The sequence below is a fragment of the Trachurus trachurus genome (genome assembly GCF_905171665.1).
Source record: "Trachurus trachurus genome assembly, chromosome: 11".
NCBI classification, from domain to species: Eukaryota; Metazoa; Chordata; class Actinopteri; order Carangiformes; family Carangidae; genus Trachurus; species Trachurus trachurus.
Genome location: NC_139904.1, coordinates 21,006,543 through 21,026,705, shown reverse-complemented (window position 1 = coordinate 21,026,705; position 20,163 = coordinate 21,006,543). Strand labels below are relative to the sequence as shown.

At 40.9% G+C, this 20,163-nt stretch overlaps 1 protein-coding gene across 2 annotated transcripts in view; it reads right to left on the bottom strand.

Moving 5' to 3' along the window:
• Window positions 1-20,163, bottom strand: part of trit1 (tRNA isopentenyltransferase 1) — a 42,317-nt gene that overhangs the window by 13,078 nt on the left and 9,076 nt on the right. The window contains exons 2-8 of one of the 2 annotated variants that reach the window (XM_083982450.1): window positions 12,364-12,504; window positions 9,123-9,221; window positions 8,390-8,547; window positions 6,520-6,662; window positions 6,249-6,360; window positions 979-1,091; window positions 782-859 (exon numbers count right to left, since the gene is read on the bottom strand). In XM_083982450.1, coding sequence (XP_083838576.1) covers window positions 782-859; window positions 979-1,091; window positions 6,249-6,360; window positions 6,520-6,662; window positions 8,390-8,547; window positions 9,123-9,221; window positions 12,364-12,504 — 844 coding nt within the window. The remainder of the gene's footprint in view (window positions 1-781; window positions 860-978; window positions 1,092-6,248; window positions 6,361-6,519; window positions 6,663-8,389; window positions 8,548-9,122; window positions 9,222-12,363; window positions 12,505-20,163) is intronic. The other variant, XM_083982449.1, reaches the window with a different exon arrangement.

Sequence of the window (20,163 nt, the reverse complement as noted above, 5' to 3'; positions counted from 1 at the left end):
CAGGGTGGGAAATCAGCACCTGCCAAACACAAGCTGGTTTTGGCAGTGCTGGCTTATTTTTAAATCCATCCTCCTGTGCCAGCCACTCTGGCAGGTAACCAGCCACTATAGTTCATTTCTATGCATTTGGTGCCACAGGGGGACTTGGTATTGGAAAAAGGGTCAGCTGCAGGTGTACGCCAGGGATGGAACTTGAAACATTATCTCCTCGATAACGTCACAGCAGATCACAGAGTCGGCATTGAATCAAATCCAATTCTCAGCCAGTGAATAAATGAATCAAATGTCCACACCTAAAATATATATATATAACACAATCAGACCCTTTATACATCTAAGCAAAACGGAAGTGATTCCAAACCGCAATGCAATTTTAAACACAACACAGAGAAATACACCTCTTGTTTCTCTTACTGAGACACAGTGAGCTTTGCATATAAGGTATCAATCTTCTCATCCAATGCTTGTTATGAAAACAAAGAATTCAATTTCTCAAAATGTCAAAAAACTGATTCAAAAGTATAAAATATTATACGATATAGAGTCATTAGTAAAGTTATGAGGAAAACAAGTTCAGATTTTGTCCAAATTAAACTGCACTTAAAACTGATGATTGTTTTGTGACACAACCTTAATCCTACACCACACCACAGTGTCTCAGAGGCTTATTGTGTGTCTAATGGAGCGCATGAATCTCAGCTTGTTAAAGAGAGTGCTGATTGCTAAGGAAGTGGACTGTGGAGGACAGACACACTGGATGAGGTGGGTGAAAGGTACTCACGTTTAAGGAAGCGGTTACGGACCCATTTGTTCTGTTTACGGGCATAACGTTTTGTAGCGATCTTCACAGCTTCTATACCTGGACAGAATTAAAAAAGAGACCGAAACATTTTTGTTAAAAATACATTCACCTCGCTGATCTGTAAATCAGTCGACCAACCAGTGATTCTAAGTCCATCTCTGGGACTTTGATCAGACCTTTGTCTCGTAGTGTGCACTTCTCCTGCTGGGTGATGCTTTCAGGAGCAGTCAGGTACTCATGGAACTCCTTAAAACCAATGGACTGGAAAATCCCGTGTTGATAGCTCTGACTAGAGAGGAGAGGAGAGGAGAGGAGAGGAGAGGAGAGGAGAGGAGAGGAGAGGAGAGGAGAGGAGAGGAGAGGAGAGGAGAGACGTTACCCACCAATACAAAAAGTTTCCATCTCCAGCTTGACATTTCTAGACACCCAGTGGTGACTCATGTCACCTTCTCCACCTCCCCCTCCATCTCCCTCTGCCTCCCTGAACAAAGAATATCTGTCTGAGCAGATGTGAGGCCCTTCGGGGGACAAAGTGACAGAACAATATTAAAAAAAGTGAAAGGCACTGGCAGAAGAACCCACAGGTGCCAAGACTATAGTAGTCTGACCGGGGTGACATCAGGTTGGGGCAGAAGCCGCTGGTTACATCAGCAGACGGTGCAGACAGAACAATATCAAACCATATCATCCCAATTTGAGCAATGCTGTCTGTTCAAGCCCAAGCTGTACCTCTGTGATTGTAGTAATAGCCCCTCTATTGCAATGTGTGTTAAGTTCAATGACCTCAAATCCTTTCTGAATTTGGAATGATTGCAAAAGTAGCAGAGGTTAGCTGTGGTGTCATTTTTCTCTCTGCCAGTGCAAGAAAGTATGTTTTATTCTATCATAACAGTTGACCTCACTAACGAAAAATCAATGTTAAATGGAAACAGCAAAACAATGGCACTGAGGAATACAGACTGTTTACACTCTGGCATAGACGGTGCTGTGTAAATGCTAGCGAAAAGCTGCTATATGCGGCGTCTACAATGTTGGTAGAGCACCCGCCCCATGTGTCAGTCCTCACTGCAGGCGGCCCCGGTTCGAATCCCGCGTCTAGCGGCCCTATCCTGCGTGTCATTCCCCCTCTCTTTACCTCCCATTTCCTGTCTCTCTCAACTGTCCTATCAAATAAAGGCATGACAAAAAATATATACTTAAATGTGACACTTGATTGGGAGGGGGGCTTTAAGGGGGGGAATATAAAATGCTTAATTTCTTCATGTTACACACTTCAAACAAATATTAACCCACAAACTCAGATTGCTCACACACGGGAGACACACACAAAGCATGAATGCTGCATACTGCACACCCTGAATGACAGGCGCATGGGGATGACCCACTGGTCTGGTTAGACTATGACAGGCAGGTCTGTGGTTTCTGCAGCACCCAGTGCAGACGGCTGATGGTGTCGCCTGACCTGGCTCCTCTGTATTCAGCCACACGTTTCTAAGATGACTTTATTTGTGTGTACAGTATGTGTATGTGCTAGGGTGGGGTAGGGTTGGGGGCTGCTTTTAAACATGTAAAGCTCTTTGTGCTACATTTTTAATGTATGAAAAATGCTTTATAAATAAAGATTTGATTTGATTTGATGCGTGTACGGAGGGCAAGTCAATTCAGTGTGAAAAGTTCAACTCTTTTGAAAGTGTAAAAAAAAGTAAAAGAAAAAAAAATCAATATGTGGTGGTCTGTGTTATGTGAAACACTTTTTTAAAACAAAATTATCTGTTTGATACTACAGCTGAAGAAGAATTGGATGTTGTTAGAATCATCTGCTCTGCTTCTGTTATGCTCTTTACACTGTCCATGTGGATTTCTATGTAGCAAGGAACATGCACTTATTGTTACTCAAATAATATATATAATGTAAGACCAAAATAGCTCTGATGTGACTGCGTTATGATTGACAGTATGACAGTGGTACTGCTTTTGTGGCAAATTGTGTCAGCTAACAGATCAGTGAGCCATGTATCACTGCAAAAAATACAAAATGTTGTATTATATTGTATTGTATTTACATCCCAAATAAATAAAACAGCACAGTTTTATTTTTACAGCTGCCATGTTCTGGTCGGCCTGATCAAAACAATTTCATTTCCTTAGATAACATCACTGAATTCACCATTGTGACCTGCACAGTTTATGTTAATTCTCAGATGGTCTGATTTCATTCCAAGTTAACAAGAAAATCCTTCTTTGGAGCCAACAGGAAAGACAAATCGAAGACACATGATCTTTGCAGATGACTTGTTGTCTGATAATGTTCAGGTCATTACACCGAACATGAGATTTCTTTGGATTTATAGACTTTCTTTTGTATGGGTTTTATATTTTCTGTAGGTTATTTTTTTTGTTCTTTTGCCTTTTCCTATAGCAACTTTATTCTTTTCTTTTTTTAAACACATGGTAGACCAAACATTGCAATAATAATAATCAGTATGTTTAGCCCATAACTCGTAACATTTAACAGAAACAAGAAGAGGAAATAACAAAAAATAAATCTGGCTAGACGGGCAGAGACAGAAATTTGAGAATAGCGACTGAGCACAGGAAATGTAGAGTCAATGGAGGGAGGAAAAGAAAGACAGGGAAAGGCAGGGAGGGAGGGAGAGATCTGACCTTGATGTCTGGCCACAGCAGCCAGCTGGGGATGGAGACATGAGGGTGAAGGAGAGACAGACAGAGAGAGAGAGAGAGAGAGAGAAGTAAGGGGGGTAAAGTGCTTGGGTGATCAGATTGCTGAGAGGGCAATAGTGGCAGAGATGGAGGGAGGGAAGGAGAGAGAGAGAGAGAGAGAGAGAGAGGAGGAGGAGGAGGCTGTTTGATGAGGTGGGATGGGGTGATGGGGTGATGAAAGAAAGGAGGGACGAAGGAAGGGAACTGGCAGCTTCCTGGGCATGGTTCCATCAATGCATCAACTCCCTGCAGCCACACCCCAACACACACATACAAGTATCGATATCTACTGCCACACACACACACACACACACACACACACACACACACACACAGCAGTCTGTTTCCACATATCTGTTTCAGCTATTAGTGTAGCTCATGTACATCTTTATACATATTTCATGTTGCACACACATCTCTTATTTAAACATTTCATTGTCAATGCCAAATTCTGACACAGTATCAATAACATCAGGATTCATATATTCATACATTTTTACACATGAGAAGAAAAAAAAACAACACATATGTGAATAAAAGATAAAATCACACTCATTGGTGAGTAGGTAGCTGCTGCAGCTAAATCTAGAAATGCCTTGGTAGAGTTAAATTGGAGAATTTGTTCCTGCCAGAGAAAGTGCTTGTTGCTGGAAAGTAAAAAAAAATAAAGCTTGCAGAATCAATTCCTGCGTGCTTGTTAGTGAAAATGTCAATCATGATATCTTCCATAGAAGGCAGTGAGTTGTAATTCATGGACAATTACCGACACTCCTTATCTCTCAAATTGTCTTCTGGTGCAGCGTGTGTCGTGACTCACACTTGCACGTTACACAGCAAGAAAGCGAATAATACACACTGACAGATGTTCTGTTGACACTGTGTCTGACATTTTGGTTTCTGTGTTTTATAAAATACTTTTCCACTGGTCAAAAAATGTCCTTTAGAATTACAATAAATTCCAATTAACACCCTTCAACCAAAAAAAAATGCATCCGTGTGGGGCCAGTAGAGGGTCCAGCTCAATTTAAAACATATTTAAAACAAGTGGGGACACCATGTCATAACTGTAAGTTGAATTATTTATATAATAAGAAGCTCTAGCTCATAAACCACACCATACAACAAGAGAGCAAACAGTGGACCCATATGATGAGAGTGACACAGCTCCAGTTCACTACTGATCATGTGGTTACTGTTAAGGAGAGACAAAATGTCAATCTATATCATGTTAAACTAATCCACAGTTTAGCAGACACCATAGTACTGTGAGTATTTTGTTTCCAGGACCACAACAACGTCCATCAAATGTGTGGAGAACTACCCGAGGCCCTGTGGTAATAAGCACCAATCACCAGACTCCCCGGGCAGTGCTAAGGTCCTACAGAGAGGCTTTATCTCTGCAATTATTAATAATCACTGGACATCCAAAAGAAATATTAGTCCCGCCTGATCTAAACTCGCAACCGTGTGTGGGCTGTATCTAAATTGGTCGGTACAGAACAGAGTGACCTGTCAGAGCAGGAAGGAGAAATAAATAACTGGATAGCTACTTGGCCGACTTCATCGCCCTGGTTACATGGACGAGAGGAGTTAGCTCCGGCTTCAGACTGAACGTCTGGATCATTAATTCAGAAGAGGATGAGAATCTGAACTTGAACTCACACAGACACCTTGACCCCTCAGACCCAACAGCAACAACTACAGGGTCACTGGCAGACACTAGACAGCAAATAGGTTTTTGGTCCTTATGGCAGATTCAGACAGAGTTATGGACAGAGGTGGGTAGAGCAGCCAAAATGTTTACTCAAGTAAGAGTATTGTTACTTATAATAATATAATACTACTCAAGTAAAAGTAAAAAAGTAGCCACCCAAGTATGTACAAGAGTAAAAGAGTACTTGGTGAAAAAACTACTCAAGTACTGAGTAACTGCTGAGTAACCTATGATTTATTCGTTGTAGTAGTTGTTGTAATCAGCGCATGATTGTAATAAAATACACAAAAATATAAAATAGCAATGAACAAATTCAGATGTTGCCAAAGAACAACACTTAACAACCAAGACAATATATTAAATCTTCTCTTTACAAAGTAACATAAAGTAAGGCAAATTCAGCCACAATAACTTGCATACAGATGTCTATGAACTGTCCATAAACTCTTTGTGTGCGGTCATGTTGCTGCCTGGCTCTGTCTGATCGGTGAAACCGAGTTAAACGTCGCTAGTGGCTACATTTGATTGGTGAGACGCAGCCACATGATGGAGCCTCTGTTGGAAGTATGTCTGTCAAAATAAAATGAACAGATCGCGCATTGGATCGCTAAAAATTAGTAGCGAGTGGAATGTACCTCAATGTAACGGAGTAAAAGTACAATATACAAAGTCTCAAGTAAGAGTAAAAAACGTATGCTGCATTAAAAAAAACTACTCTTACAAGTACAGTTTATCCAAAAAGTTACTCAAGTAAATGTAGCACATTACTACCCAGCTCTGGTTGTGGATTGTTTTTTTACAGTAAGAAAAAACAAAAAACAGAAATGCTAGAAACAGAAGCCATATGCAACAATTCCCACGATCCTAAAATCCCAGTTCCAACGTGTTTTGCCCTAAGCTAAGGAGCTCTCCAAGAGATAAAAGAAAAGATGATGAATTTGAAAAAAAACAGAGTCTGGTTGACTGTGTTTATTCAAGAGAGTGGATATGTTTCGTTGCTGATTTGCTTACCTGTCATCCTGGACTTTCTGCTGATTAAAGCGTACATGGAAGTCTCTGAGCTCCTCTATCAGTCCTGCAGACAACATCTCATCAACACGAGCATCCAACCGCTCGTCAAGAGCTGCAGGGGAACAAAGGAAATAATATGTAACAAGTGTACCAGAAAAATATGACAGACACACCAAAAATCTTATTTCATGCTGCACTGAAGATCTCATAGGAATATCGACGTTTATGTTCTTTAAATGCGAGGAAATGGATGCGATCGTTCCCTCCTTACCCTCCATGTCTGCGTGCAGCCAGAATATGCAGGGGTCTGGGTACCTGAGTGGCCCCCCAAGCTCATCGCCTCCCTCCTGGCCCCTCTGCTCCTCCAGCCAGTGACTGTGAGGGACGCCTGTCTCCTCATGGATTTGCAGGCTCCTGCAGATCAACATACAAGCAAAGATGTTAAGGTTTAATAAACCTCTAAATTGCACATTGTGCAGACATAACCAAACTAATCATTTTTTAGAGGTTTTTCAGAATAATACAATTTCCTATGATCTTCCTGTACTTGAGTTGAGTTAATCATTTATTCATCCATATAATCCATTGTAAATGAAAACCTCAACTTCCCCCTGTGAGGAGCAAATCAAGAGTAGTTTGAAAAGGAAAAGGTGATCCCTGCACCAGAAATGTTAAACTGTAAAAATAAAAAGAGGAGATCCCCAGTCCAGTTATTTTTCAGCCAAGATTTTAAAATGTCAGATTTAATTCCAAACTAGATTCTTTAGCTGTGCCTGGTTGTGCTCTTTTTCGTTATGATTAAAATAAAAAAGATTCCTGTCCTCTCCCGTCAACAAGAAGAACAGGGTAACCTAACCTGCTCACACAAAAGACCAGAGTGCACTCAATGCTGCTCATCAAGCTTTGTATGTGTGTGTGTATGTATGTGTGTGTGTGTGTGTGTCAACGGACACTCGTCCTGTCAACGCTGATTGGGTGGAGGTCGTATACTGTGACTGTCAGCCTGAGACAGAACATTGGCCCTTCAAGACCTCACACAAAACATGAGAAAACTCAAAAATGTTGTTATCGCATGACACACCGAAAAACACTATACACCACATTATCCCAAGGTTGAAAAGAACAGTTTCCCATTGCACTCATAAAAATGCTGTAATTCTGCTGCTGAAATAAAGGCACCTCCATAAACATGTAGTATTATTCAAATGTTTACAGTTTTTGAAATTAATCTGAGGAACTTGTTTTTTTTGTTTGTTTTTTTTAATTAATGTAATTTGAACAAAGTTAAAAGTCAAAATTGTTTTGCATTAGTGGTTGACTGATGGATTGTTAATGGCCAATATAATAACAATAACGCTGCGTTACGATAACCTTCACTAGATATGGTGCAATAAGATGATGTAGCCTGACTGCATGCTGATACTTCTTCCAATAATAGTAGTTTGAAATAATTAAATAATAAAATGTACTATTAATGCCGATCAATGGGTTTACCTCTATTTTACATGAAATAGCTGATATGGAGATTTTTGGGGTAGCGGTATTCTTTATCTGGAACTGACCAACTCATTCAGTATTCAATACAGATAAACAGATTTTTTCCCGACTAGCTGATGAACTGAAAAAAAAATATGTAGGCTGTATAATGTACACCTTAACGGGTGTATTATTTTGTGACGGGACTTCTTGAGTCAAGTAGTGGCAAGTAATGGCACATTTTATTGTCAGTATCGGTAAAGGCATTATAACAGGGGAAACAACGTTTTTGATCAATGAAAAAAGCAGTGCCATTAGTAATGTCATTATTCCCATCACTGTTCTTAATTTTTTCAGATTCAAACATAATTGTGAAGCTGTGCTCACACAGCTAGCTAGCTGTGTTTAGGCACCACAGCAATGAATGGGAAAGTGTGTCCAAACGTTTGATTGGTTATTTATTGATGTTGTCAGTGTTTCTTTTGCTACTAACTAACTAAGTTGCTAACAAAAACAACTTAACCATAAAAAAAAATACTAAAAGCTAATCTTAACTTAAGAAAAAAAAAGTGTTTAATTTACCTATCCTTAGCTACACGCGTAAAATGAAGAGATATTTAAACCATTTAAGCACTAATATCCAGTGAAAGGCAAGATAGGCTCACCTGGCAATCTTGCGTTTGTCATTGGGGTGTAACATGGCAGCCATCTTGGGGTCCACTTCTGCCAGTCGTTTGTGTAGCTCAGATGCTCCTAGCTTTTCAAGCTCCAATTTTCTGCTTGGAGCCCCATCTCCTTCATCCACTGACTCTTCGTTCTCCTGCTGCGACAGACATTTCATTTAAAGTTTTAGAGTTGACTCAAGCTGTATAAATATTGTCATGTGCTTTGGGGCAGAAATAACATGCATAGAAAGAGAAATAAGAAATACTGTATATATACATATAATATATTTTCTTATTTTTCATAACTTGGCAACTGGGTAATGAAATCATAGTCACACTCTTTCATTACAGTATCAGTGAGCACTGAGAGCAACATAAACTGTGGCGTAACCTGCCAACAGAGTGAATAGATAAAATATGGGAGATTCTCACAGTTGTGAGTTGCCAGGTTGTTGTAACAGATGGGTCGAAATATGTGTGTCTGTGTGTGTGTGTGTGTGTGTGTGTGGACTGTGTGCGTCAACTTACGACATATGATACATATTGAACTACGTATAATGATTATTCATAGGGAATGTTAGGAGCTATGCAAATTATGAGTTTCCTTGCAGAAACAACAGAGTGGGAGACTGTCTGGAGATAACCTTGAAATACTGGAGGCATGGCAGGTGTTGGCAGAGACACACAGAGGACAGAGGGAAGTGTGTTTGTGTTGTAGCATTATGATACTCACCCCTGTATCCAGCAGGACTTTCCACAGCAGAGACTCAATGTAATAATTTGTTCCTCCAACAATGACTGGCAGTTTGTTTCTGCTGTGCATGTCATCTATGTTGAGTATGTTAAGGAGGGAACTGATCTGCACACATTTTATGTAGATGGCCGCACAATAATTATAACTCCTTTGAAATGACCCATTGAGCTTCTTTAAGTGGCATTTAAACCATAACGGCACTGAAAAAGCTCCAGCAGGTTTAATTTAATCAGTCACTCTGAGAGGCTGTAACTCACATTTTGCTAAATCACATAACACCTACTCAGGTTATTCGTGTGGACGGTACATTTTCTAAGGCACTTGTTTAATGGACTCATATTATGTGCACAGTCAAGAAAACTGAACATCCAGATAAGAGAGTAAATTGAGCTTTCTCTCCGAGTCCTTCTACTCATAGTTCAGCATTTAAGTAATAGCAAACAGCCACACAACAACAGCCACACAAAATCCAAAATCCAAAACCTGGCTGGCCAATGGCTGTTTGTTTCAGAGAATTACCTTGAAAAACTGAATTTAATAATATCTCATGACAGATGTGCTGCAGAGGGATAAAACACAAGAAAAGGCAGAAAATCAGCAACAAATCTCAACATGCTGAAGCTGTTAGTGATTCCAGGCATCAACACAGTGCGTGGCTAATAAGAGCATAAGCCACAGCAGAACGCTTGATAAACAAGAACAATGCCTCTTACAGTCAGCGTGGACTGAAACCTTATAAAGAGGACGGCAACAGCGGTATTAAGCTGAATATTGTATTTCTTGTTCTTGTCAGCGTTTACAATAAGTGAGTACAGTGCAGGTGATATGATGATACACTCTTATAGCCATCGTTGAACATAAATATATGTATGAGGCAGGAAGAAGTGTTTTTTTTCTCCTCCTTAAAATAAAGCATTGTTCATTTGCTTGGGTGTGTTTCTGTATATACGTTTCATGTATTTATTTAAAGCTGTACAGAAAAGAAAATTGAATTTGAGCCCACTGTGGGTCCTAACATTAGTGTAATAACTCATCTATCAGACGATGTAGCCCAAACTTTGTGCAAAATTCTATTTGAGTAAATCCAGGATGAAAGTGTGTTTTTTTTTTTTGCATTGGATAATGCAGGCGCACAGATTATACGTCAGCCTGCTCACGATTCATCAGCCACTGATATTGATTATTTATCTCAGCCTGAAGAGTCCCTCACAAAACAACATAAATGTCATCATGTCTTTTACGTTGTTGTTGTTTTTTTTTTACCACCATTTCAATGTGCCATCAATATTAGCACAATAGCGGTGGAGGGCAACGTGCATTTCTGAAGTGAATCTGGTTCAAATTTGTTCTACATACGTCTTTAAGATGAGATTTCTCACCTCTAACCATCTCATGTTGTATGATTCAAATGAATATTCCAGACCTAAGACATAAAAGCAAAGCATTAATCCTATTAATCATCTTCTGGTTCATGAGACAGGTCCTGACACTGGCACTGAGAGTCACTGCAGTATGAATCCGTCAGCTGAACACATCAGCTTGTGCCACCTGGAAACGTTCCTCTATCTTCCACAGAGAAATGTAATGGGCCGATTAACCAATAATCAGAAAGACTGACAGCTGTAACCAAAGGGTCAATAATACTGTTTCTAATTATAAACTCTCTCTCAGCCACAGTTTGGTTCAACTACAATATTAACGCAAAAATATCAATATTGGAGTTCAGTAATGAAAAACCCTACTGGTCACACAGACAAGAGCCTGACTGCCACACCTTTTCTGCACTCTCTTTCCTTTTCTGTCGCATCTTCTCTCATCTTGCACCTTTCCTTCTCTCTCTCTTCCTCCCTCCCTCCCTCCCTCCAGTCGCCCACCTTCTCCACTCAGGGATAATTAAATAACCACTCAGCCATCGTCACTCACCTCCCCTTTCTCTCTCTCACTCTCCCTCTCACGCACACACACAGGGCTGCATCACTGTGTTTGAGGGAGGGAGAAACAAGAGACGGGAAGAGAGTGAGGATCGCTGACAAGTGGTGAGGAAAATTGAGGGAGGGAAAACAGACAGAGGGCCAGAAGACTGAGAGCAATAAAGGAGGGACAAGGGAGGGCTTCAGGAGGGAGATTATATGATTGAGTGAGGGGCTGATAGCTGATGATGTGTCATTAGGTTCCTGCGTCTTTGAACTTCTCAAGCTTGTCAGCCCTCTCTTGGTATTACACACACACACTCACAGCCCCGTTCTTCCTCGCCGTCGTCTCTCCTCCGTGCTTCACAGTTTAAAATCCTCCACACTGCTTCTATCCCTTTAATCTGTATTCATCTCTTTCCATTTCTCCCTCTTCCCACCAGCAGCCTCACACTGCACTGAGCCTATTCTTGGAGCTACCGCATCCCGTCTCGCTGCACTCGGCAGTGTGTGTGTGTGTGTGTGGAAGTGAGAGAGAGTGTGTGTGTGTGTGTGTGGAAGTGAGAGAGAGAGAGAGAGTGTGTGTGTGCATGCCATCCTGATCTATTTATACCGCCCCTAGTTATCGCCTCCCCTCTCCACATCTGTTTGACGGCCGGAGTCTGCAGGAGGGTGTGACTGCCCAAACTATGCGTGTATGTGTGTGTGTGTGTGTGTGTGTAAATTTTTTTGTTTGAAGCCACGGTTGTGAGGTTGTTCCAGTCTTGTGAGGACGTTTTGGGCAGTTCTTAGAGAATCAAAGGGTTTTTCAGGGTTTGGGCTTGGTATGAGGTTTAGGTTGGGGTTGATTGGAATTTAGAAAATGCGTGATGCCAATGAGCAGCCCTGACAATTATAGGAAGGCCAGCATTTAAGAAGGTAGTCTGTGTGTGTGTGTGTGTGTGTGTGTGTGTGTGTGTGTGTGTGTGTGTGTGTGTGTGTGTGTGTGTGTGTGTGTGTGTGTGTGTGTGTGTAGATGCACCACTGACACAGACTCCTATAAATATCTCTAGTCTCTCTTCTCATTTTCAGTGCAACATCTGCAGTGAGACACACTGACAAAACAAGGACCGAGCACACCGTCTACACACAAACACACACAGACACAGACCAATTAGTCAAGAGACGGATCGAGTGAATTCTTCCCCAGCATTTACCACTTGTTAATAAGGGATTCAAAATGTGATGGGGTGATGGCAAAGTGTGTGGAGAGGCGTTAAAGATAACAAACATTGCTCTTCTGCTTTCACACGTTTTGAGGAAAAGGATATTAGAGCCAGGGCTTTGTTCCTGAAGTCCACCACCGTGTAGCTGCTAACTAGCGGGTCCACAAAGCCGATCATGTGATGTCTGCACTGGGAGAGCTCCTCGGCCGTCACCTTGTTGGTGATGATGTCGAGGCCCTGGTACACCTGAGGGGACACAAAAGAGATGATCAAATAAATGCTCGCTCTTCTACAGACAGGTGTATATAAATATAAAGACTAATGGCATAGAATAAGAATCTATAGAGTCTGTCCAGCATAATACAGGTAATACTCAGAAAATTAGAATATCGTGAAAAAGTTCATTCACTTCCCCATGATTGCGAACTGTACTGAACCAGACAGAGAGCTTTTAAAGGCTCAGGAACCCTTTGCAGGTGTTTTGGATTAATTGGCTGACAATTTGAGCTACAACATTGAACTTTTTCACGATATTCAAATTTTTTGAGATTCTGATTTTGGGGTTTTCATAAGCTGTAAGCCATAATAATCAAAATTCTAACAAATAAAAGCTTGAAATATCTTGCAATGCCTGTTATGAGTCTAAATAATATATTCATTTCACCTTTTAAGTTGAATTACTTAAATGAATGAACGTTTTCACGATATTCAAATTTTCTGAGTATTACCTGTAAAAGCATAAAATCCTGGTCAACGCTGCTTTTATAAAACAAATAGGTCAGCGAATTGGACTCAATGCTCATAGGAGGGTGCGTGCGAGTATGCGTATGTGTATATTTGCCATTGTCAGAAACTGGAAGCAGGGCTGTTAAACAGGATCGATGTCTGTCATTCACACAAAGCGACTCTGACCATTTCTGAAAATTATCATCCACACCTCCTCTGTCCATTTTACATCACCCGGTGGCGGTGCTCCCACGTGAAATGTGTCAGCTGGGTGTCATACAGTAGTCTGTCGTGATTTTTATTCTCACACACTCACTCTCACTCTCTCATACACATGCACGCACACCAAGATCACACAGAGTCCAGAGTGTTAAAGGGATGTTTTGGGGTACAGTGTCTCTGTACAGTGTTCAGTTCTCTCTCCCCATGAACTTTTCATCCTTTGAACGTGTGTCTTGTTTACATTTGTTCCATTGTCCTCCTTTGAGAAGGCTTCCACTGAGTTTATGTTCACTTCCTGTGCAGAGCTTCAGATTCTTGTGTGCTGTAGAGGGGCGTACTGTGAAGACACGGGACACTGATGAGCGCCGATAACTGGATCTACATGTGGAGTGACTGCAAAGAAAGGTGACTCCCCCCACATTTAGCCTTCAGTAGATTTGTAGGCTCCTGCATAATGTAGAAGTCACTGTAGTTTGCGCCACTCTTTCTCTACTCTTCTTTTCAGAGCTGTCAGGGCTGCAGTGTAGTTAATATATGGGTTCCTTTATTTATTTTAAGCAGCTTGGAGGTCAGCTATTAACACTTTGTTCAGTTTGTGTTTTTGAGACACTTTTCAATGCTGTGTCATTGGTTGTTCAGTTTTACTAATTGCAAGGGATGGAATAAGTAAAAGGAACGCTACATAAAAGCTCTTTTACTCTGTTCACGACAGGACTGTTGTGCCTTTACTCCACCTTGCAAGGCTGTATAAAACATTGAAACAGAATGGATGGACATTGTTGTTCCCCCTTTATTCATTCACCACCAGTCATACGCAAGACTGAAGCAGGAAGCAACTGGGTCTACATCATTAATTCTAGTTTTGCGAGTTATTTTTTCTTTTAAATAAAATGGGGGCAGCAGTGTTTTCAAAAGCCTTTGTTTAAAGGGCACAAAAACTAGCATTGTGGATGTTGCATGTCATTGTAGAATGAGATGCTTAAAGATTATACTTTCTGACCAGCTGTGGCTCAGGAGGTAGAGTGGGTTGTCCACTAACCGGAAGGTCAGTGGTTAGATTCCAGGCTCCTCCTGGCAACAATTCAATTCAGTCCAACCTCTATAAAGCGCATTTCATGCACAAGGCAGACTCAATGTGCTTCACAACAGGTATACATAGTTACAGTAAAAATAGTTATATAAAAATCAATTAAAATCAATTGAAGAGTGCAAGTAAACAATCATATCTACACCACATACACACTTAAACTCACACATGCGCACCCACTCACACAACCACACACGCACACACACAGTTCAACAGAATGCTGTTGGAAAAAAACAGCATGTCGAAGTGTCCTTGGGCAAGACACTGAACCCACACTTGCCCCCCAATGTGTCCATTGGTTGTACGAATGTGTGTGAATGGTTAGATTGCCTAGCGCTGTATGAATGTGTGTGTGAAAGAGTGAATGTGACCTACAGTGTAAAGCGCTTTGAGTGGTCTGAGAGACTAGAAAAGCACTATAGCTATAAGTGCCAGTCCATTTACCATTTTACCATCAAAACGATTAATTTTTCAAAAATAATACATCCACAGAACGTCTAGAGGGTGCAGAATAAAAGTATCAATTTTACTGATTTTTTTTTGTAGTATAGAAATTATTGTTTTATAAATTTTGACAGGTTGGAGTGAGAGCGGGCGAATGTGACCTACTGGCCGGGAGGAATTAAACTTGTAGCTAACATCTTTAAAGGGATACACCGACATTTTTTTTTTTCGTGTCTTGCCTCACTTCCGAGTCCATGACAAGCAGATAGACAACATCCTTTCGACTGTGCGTGCAGTAACGAGGGAGAGCCCGTATCGCTCGTAATTAGCTTAGCTCAAACGCTGGAAGTGTATAGGTAATGTTAGCCTGCCTCCACCAAGTCATCAGAGACACTCTTCAGCAACTCTAAATGGACCGATCTTCGTCTCAGAGCTGACAAAACTCTCCGGTAAGGCGTCTTGAGCGGTCAAATAACGGGACAAGATCAGTCAAGACGGAGGGTTCAAGCAAAGACGGTTTATTTTGGTTCAAGCTAGCTACATCAAGGGTAGGTCAGCTTCCTATTTCAAAGTAAAAGCACTGGAAGTAACCGGAAGTGCGTTGGTGACAACGGCTAGCATGAGTAGCGCCGAATTTGTCCGAACAAAATTGTAAACAGCTGGTATTTAGACAAATTAACGACACACTGCTGATCTAAACGGCTACTTTCTTGCCTAAAAATGTTTGAAATGTCAATAAAGTGATATATTTACAAAGTTCAGAGCTAAAATGAAATCAGCTTCTGACTGCTGATTTCGGCTGGGGTAGGAGGCAGGCTAACACTACCTATACACTTCCAGCATTTGAGCTAAGTTAATTACGGGCGATACAGCTCTATCTCACTTGTTACTGCACGCACAGTCGAAAGGATGGTGTCTATCTGCTTGTCATGGACTCGGGAGTGAGGCAAGACACAAAAAAAATGTTGGCATATCACTTTAAACTAAACTTTAAAACTATAACGTAGTTGTGTGGATGTTGCCTTTTTCATATAGGGAGCCAACAGGATGCCAACACAAATGAAAATGCAGCAAGTGTTGGTCCACCTGTAGGTTCAAAGTACACCGAAGTAGTTAGTAAATGTACTGTAGATTAAATGTAGGCCATGGTAGACCAACAATATCTAAATGTCAGAAAAACAGAAGTGAAATTGCATAGATAGAAGTGTGCGGAGATCTTTTTCTTCAGAAAAACAGAAGTTAAAATTTGACCTAAAGAAATTGCAGATGGTAAAATATAAAGATCTCCCCTTATTTATCATGCAAATACACTTCTACTGCCCCGTCTTCTGCTTAGCATCTGTGTGTAGTCTACCATCAACCATTTAAAGTGTGTGTGTGGCTCAGAAAGTGAATCAGCACGAAGCTGCCAGGAAAACTTTATGAAACCCTTCTGAGTAAAAAAAAAAAAAAAAAGTCCCAAACACTTTGGACTGAAGCTTCTGGTTGGATTCAGCCTTGATTTGGGAAAAACCATCTTGGTGAAACACTTTATTGTTCAATAATTTAGAGTAGGAATCATGAGCAATCAGCTATGGGACTGCATCATAATCCCAAATGAACATGAGTATCACCTTTACAGCATGAGGAGATGAATGAATAAAGTCACTCACAAGTTCAATCGTGAGCTGATTTTTCCCATGCATTGAGGAAAGTTTGTATTTTTTTTTTACTTCTATGGCTCAGACATTTTCCTGACTGAAATCTCTTTGAGGTTTGCGCAGCTGGAACATGTGGTGTAGATGTGGAAAGATGAGAAAGCACAGGGTTCGAAACACACACAGAGTGTTCTTTTTAGAGATGCTAATATTAGAGGGTTATAATACAACACCATATCTACCTGCAACCTAGAAGTGTCATTAGTGTGATAAGAAATTGTGACTGGGCACAGCAGGCCTGTCAAAGCTTAGATTACTCTACATGTCTTAAGTGTGAGGCAAGATGAGGCATTTAAAGAAGATCTTGTTTTATCTTCAAAAATCAAGCATCAAAGAGAAAAAGTGCAAAATACTGATCAAACAATATGTGTTTCTGCTCTAAGGTGGACTACTTTCGGCTAGCATATGACTAGCTTAGCAACCGACAGCCGACCGAACATTACATCCTGGGCCAAGGCATACTGTATAACTTAGCCTAATAGCATTTTAGGTGAGTTGAGGGAATAAATTAATAAAATGAATAGAAATAAATAAATGAAATAAAAATAAAATGAGTAAAAAAAAGTTAACTGTATAGGATGCTAACAATAGCAACTCCGACAAACTCACGAGTTAGTTCTCCTCCCTAAAAAACTATTCTCTTTCAAAGGTGTTCAGAAATGGCCGTTTGTCCTGTTTGTCGCGCCTCCTTCTACGAGTTTCCACGAGTGGCCGCACAAGTTTACCCAAATTTTATTGGTCGTTATCGAGCGGGCGGGATATTCAATGTTTGGGGTGAGACCGAGCTCGGTGTGTGTGTATGTCTCAGACGTTTGACGGATCCAATATCAGTGGCTGATGAATCGTGAGCAGCGTGACTCATAATTCGTGTGCCTGCATCATCCAATGCGAAAAAAAAACGACACCACTTTCATCCCGGATTTACTCGAAAATAGAATTTTGCACAAAGTTTGGGCTACATCGTCTGATAGATGAGTTATTACACTAATTTTATTACCCAGAGTGGAATCAAATTCATTTTTCTTTTCTGTACACCTTTAACTAATGTATAAGCCCCTGTACGGAGCTTCCGGCAAAACACCACCACTTTCGTCCACAGGGGCCGCCAAAATCAACACTAAATGAAAAGTCTGTACAGGGGCTTTAAAATTAAAATAAAATAGATTTAATTCAAAATAAGAACCTGGATTATCAGGTGGTGAGAATATTTACTCTGCCCGGGACATGCACCGCATGTAGCTTTAGCCTTAGTCTTTTAGCACTAGGTCAGGTATACGTAGCCATCAAAAAAAAATTTCAGAGTTCTTAAAAACACCTGAAGTTTACAAGAGCCACTGTTTTGTTTAGTTTTACAAACTGATGGAGCTAACATTAGCTAATTAAGCCTTAAAAACCTAAACCTATGCCTTACTTTTCTTACTCTAAAGTTACCAAATAATTACATACTTCAAAGCTCTTTCTGATTGAGTTTAGTTGTGGTATTTACATTTTTTGTAGTCGCAGCGTCGGTTTTACTTAATTCATTTGAAGTCAGACAGTGGGCAAAACATCAATTTGGGTGAGTCAACTTTTTTTTTTTTTTAGATCTTTTGGTGTTATTTTTGTTTAATGCAAGTGAGAACATGCAAGTGAGAATGAGACCTCATGATCTTATTTTGTCTCAGCTTTGTTTTTCAGCTTAAGAAGCATTTTGTGGTGCAAGGCGTGCCCACATCCTCTGGAATACCCCGTAACTTTGTTAAACAGCATCTTCCTGTAGTCGAAAATCTCACATTGCAAAGCAACAACATCACAGACTGTTTAAAGCCACATGCGCGCATGAGATAATCAATACAACTGTGCATAGGTTATTGATCATATCCTTGGTGACAGCATGTGTGGGTTTGCGTGCAATTCACCAAATGTTCTTGAGCACCGCAGCAAGCCAAAAGTGGGGAGCAGGGCAGGGCAGAACAACCCAGGCTGATAAATTATTCACGGCTTCTCTGCACGACACCACTGTCAGCTGAGGGAGGGATGGATTCATGGATGGATGGATGGATGGATGGAGATTAATGAATGAATGTGAAGGTTGAAAGGGTTTTTTTTCAAGAGACCAACAGTGGAGAGGATGACAGAGAAAAGGAGATAAACAGACAGAAGAGCACTGTGTACTTGTTACAGAGAACAGGATGCTCCCCGACAAATTTGCACACATTATCCACCACCACCCCTCCTGTCCTCACTGCTCTCACACACACACACTCACACTCTCTCTCACACACACACACACACACACACACAGGATGATAGGTAGCAGCAGAAAAGTGAGAAAGAGAGAAAGTCAGATAGAGATGCTCCAAGAGATAGAACAGCATTATGTTGTCTGTGTGTGTGTGTGTGAGAGACAGACACACACACACTGAGGGTCACATGTCTCTGATTCTGAGCCCCACCCCTGCCACATTAACACACTTTTTGTTCCCTGCATGGTGAAGGGACAAACGCTCTCTTCATAACATGCGCTCACAACTTTGTGGAAGTTGGCGGAACACGTTCCCCGCCGCATGGCCCATTTAGCGGCTGTCTTGGAGCTTTCAATTACATCATATGATCTTCATCAAACGATGGCGTTGTCATGGAAATGTAGACGTTTGAATTTCCATTTTTCCTGAGCACATCTAAGGACTTCTCCAAAGTGTTGATTTCAGTACAACTCCACGTGCAAGGAAGATGTGACGCAATGTTGATTAAAGCTTTGGAACAGCTGCCCACTGAACTCCATGCTGAACTTTCCTCTACTACTGCTGCTTCCAAGGACAATATTGAGACACGTGGCTTCAACAAAAATAATGCCTGAATCTTTTTTTTTTTACTCTACTTTCTTAACCTTGATGATTTCACTAACAGCCTCTGGTTCCTGAGTCCCATCTGTCCTCCTCCTCCTCTTCCTCACGATCTCTCTCATTCCGTTCATCCTGACCTGCCACTGACAGTGCACAGCTAATTGTTACATAACGGCTCCTTAATGTACATTTACGTGTTTGCGTGTTAGAGACTCGCAGATTTCACCTTAGCAAGAACAAGAAAACCTGCGAGTAAAGCACGCAGAAGAAGACAGGGCGGCTGTTGTTCAGGAATTAGATCAGGTCGTCCACCCACCAGAAGGTTGGTGGTTCGATTCCTGGCTATAGACCCTTTCAGAGAGTATAAACAAAGACAGGTGTGGCTCATTAGAAAACGCTCTGCTACACTAAATGGAATGGAGCCTTAATTAGTATCCTTGGTAACACCTGTCTTTGTTTATACTCTCTGAAAGGGTCTATACAGCCCGCAGGTCCAAGTGCAATGCAGTGCAAGACACTGAACCCACACTTGCTCCCGATGTATCATCGGTTTGTGAATGTGTGTGAATGGTCAGACACCATGTGCAATATGTACAAAAAAAAGCACAGCATGAATGTATATTTTGAGTTTTGAGTGGTCCCAGGCACTAGAAAAACATTACATAAGTGCAAGTCCATTTACCATTTAAATTAAAAAGAAAGAATAAAAAGAAATTTGAAGATGTAAACAGAAAAATGCTTAGAGGGAAAGCAGCAAATCAGACAAAATGAGAAAAAATGAAGAATTTCAGTAAAGGTGATGGAAATGAGCGACAAATTGCAGCGATGTTCCAGCTCAGAGACATAAAGGCGTCAAAGATTAAGATCAACATAATCCTGTTTACATGTCTTCTGGAGGAAACTC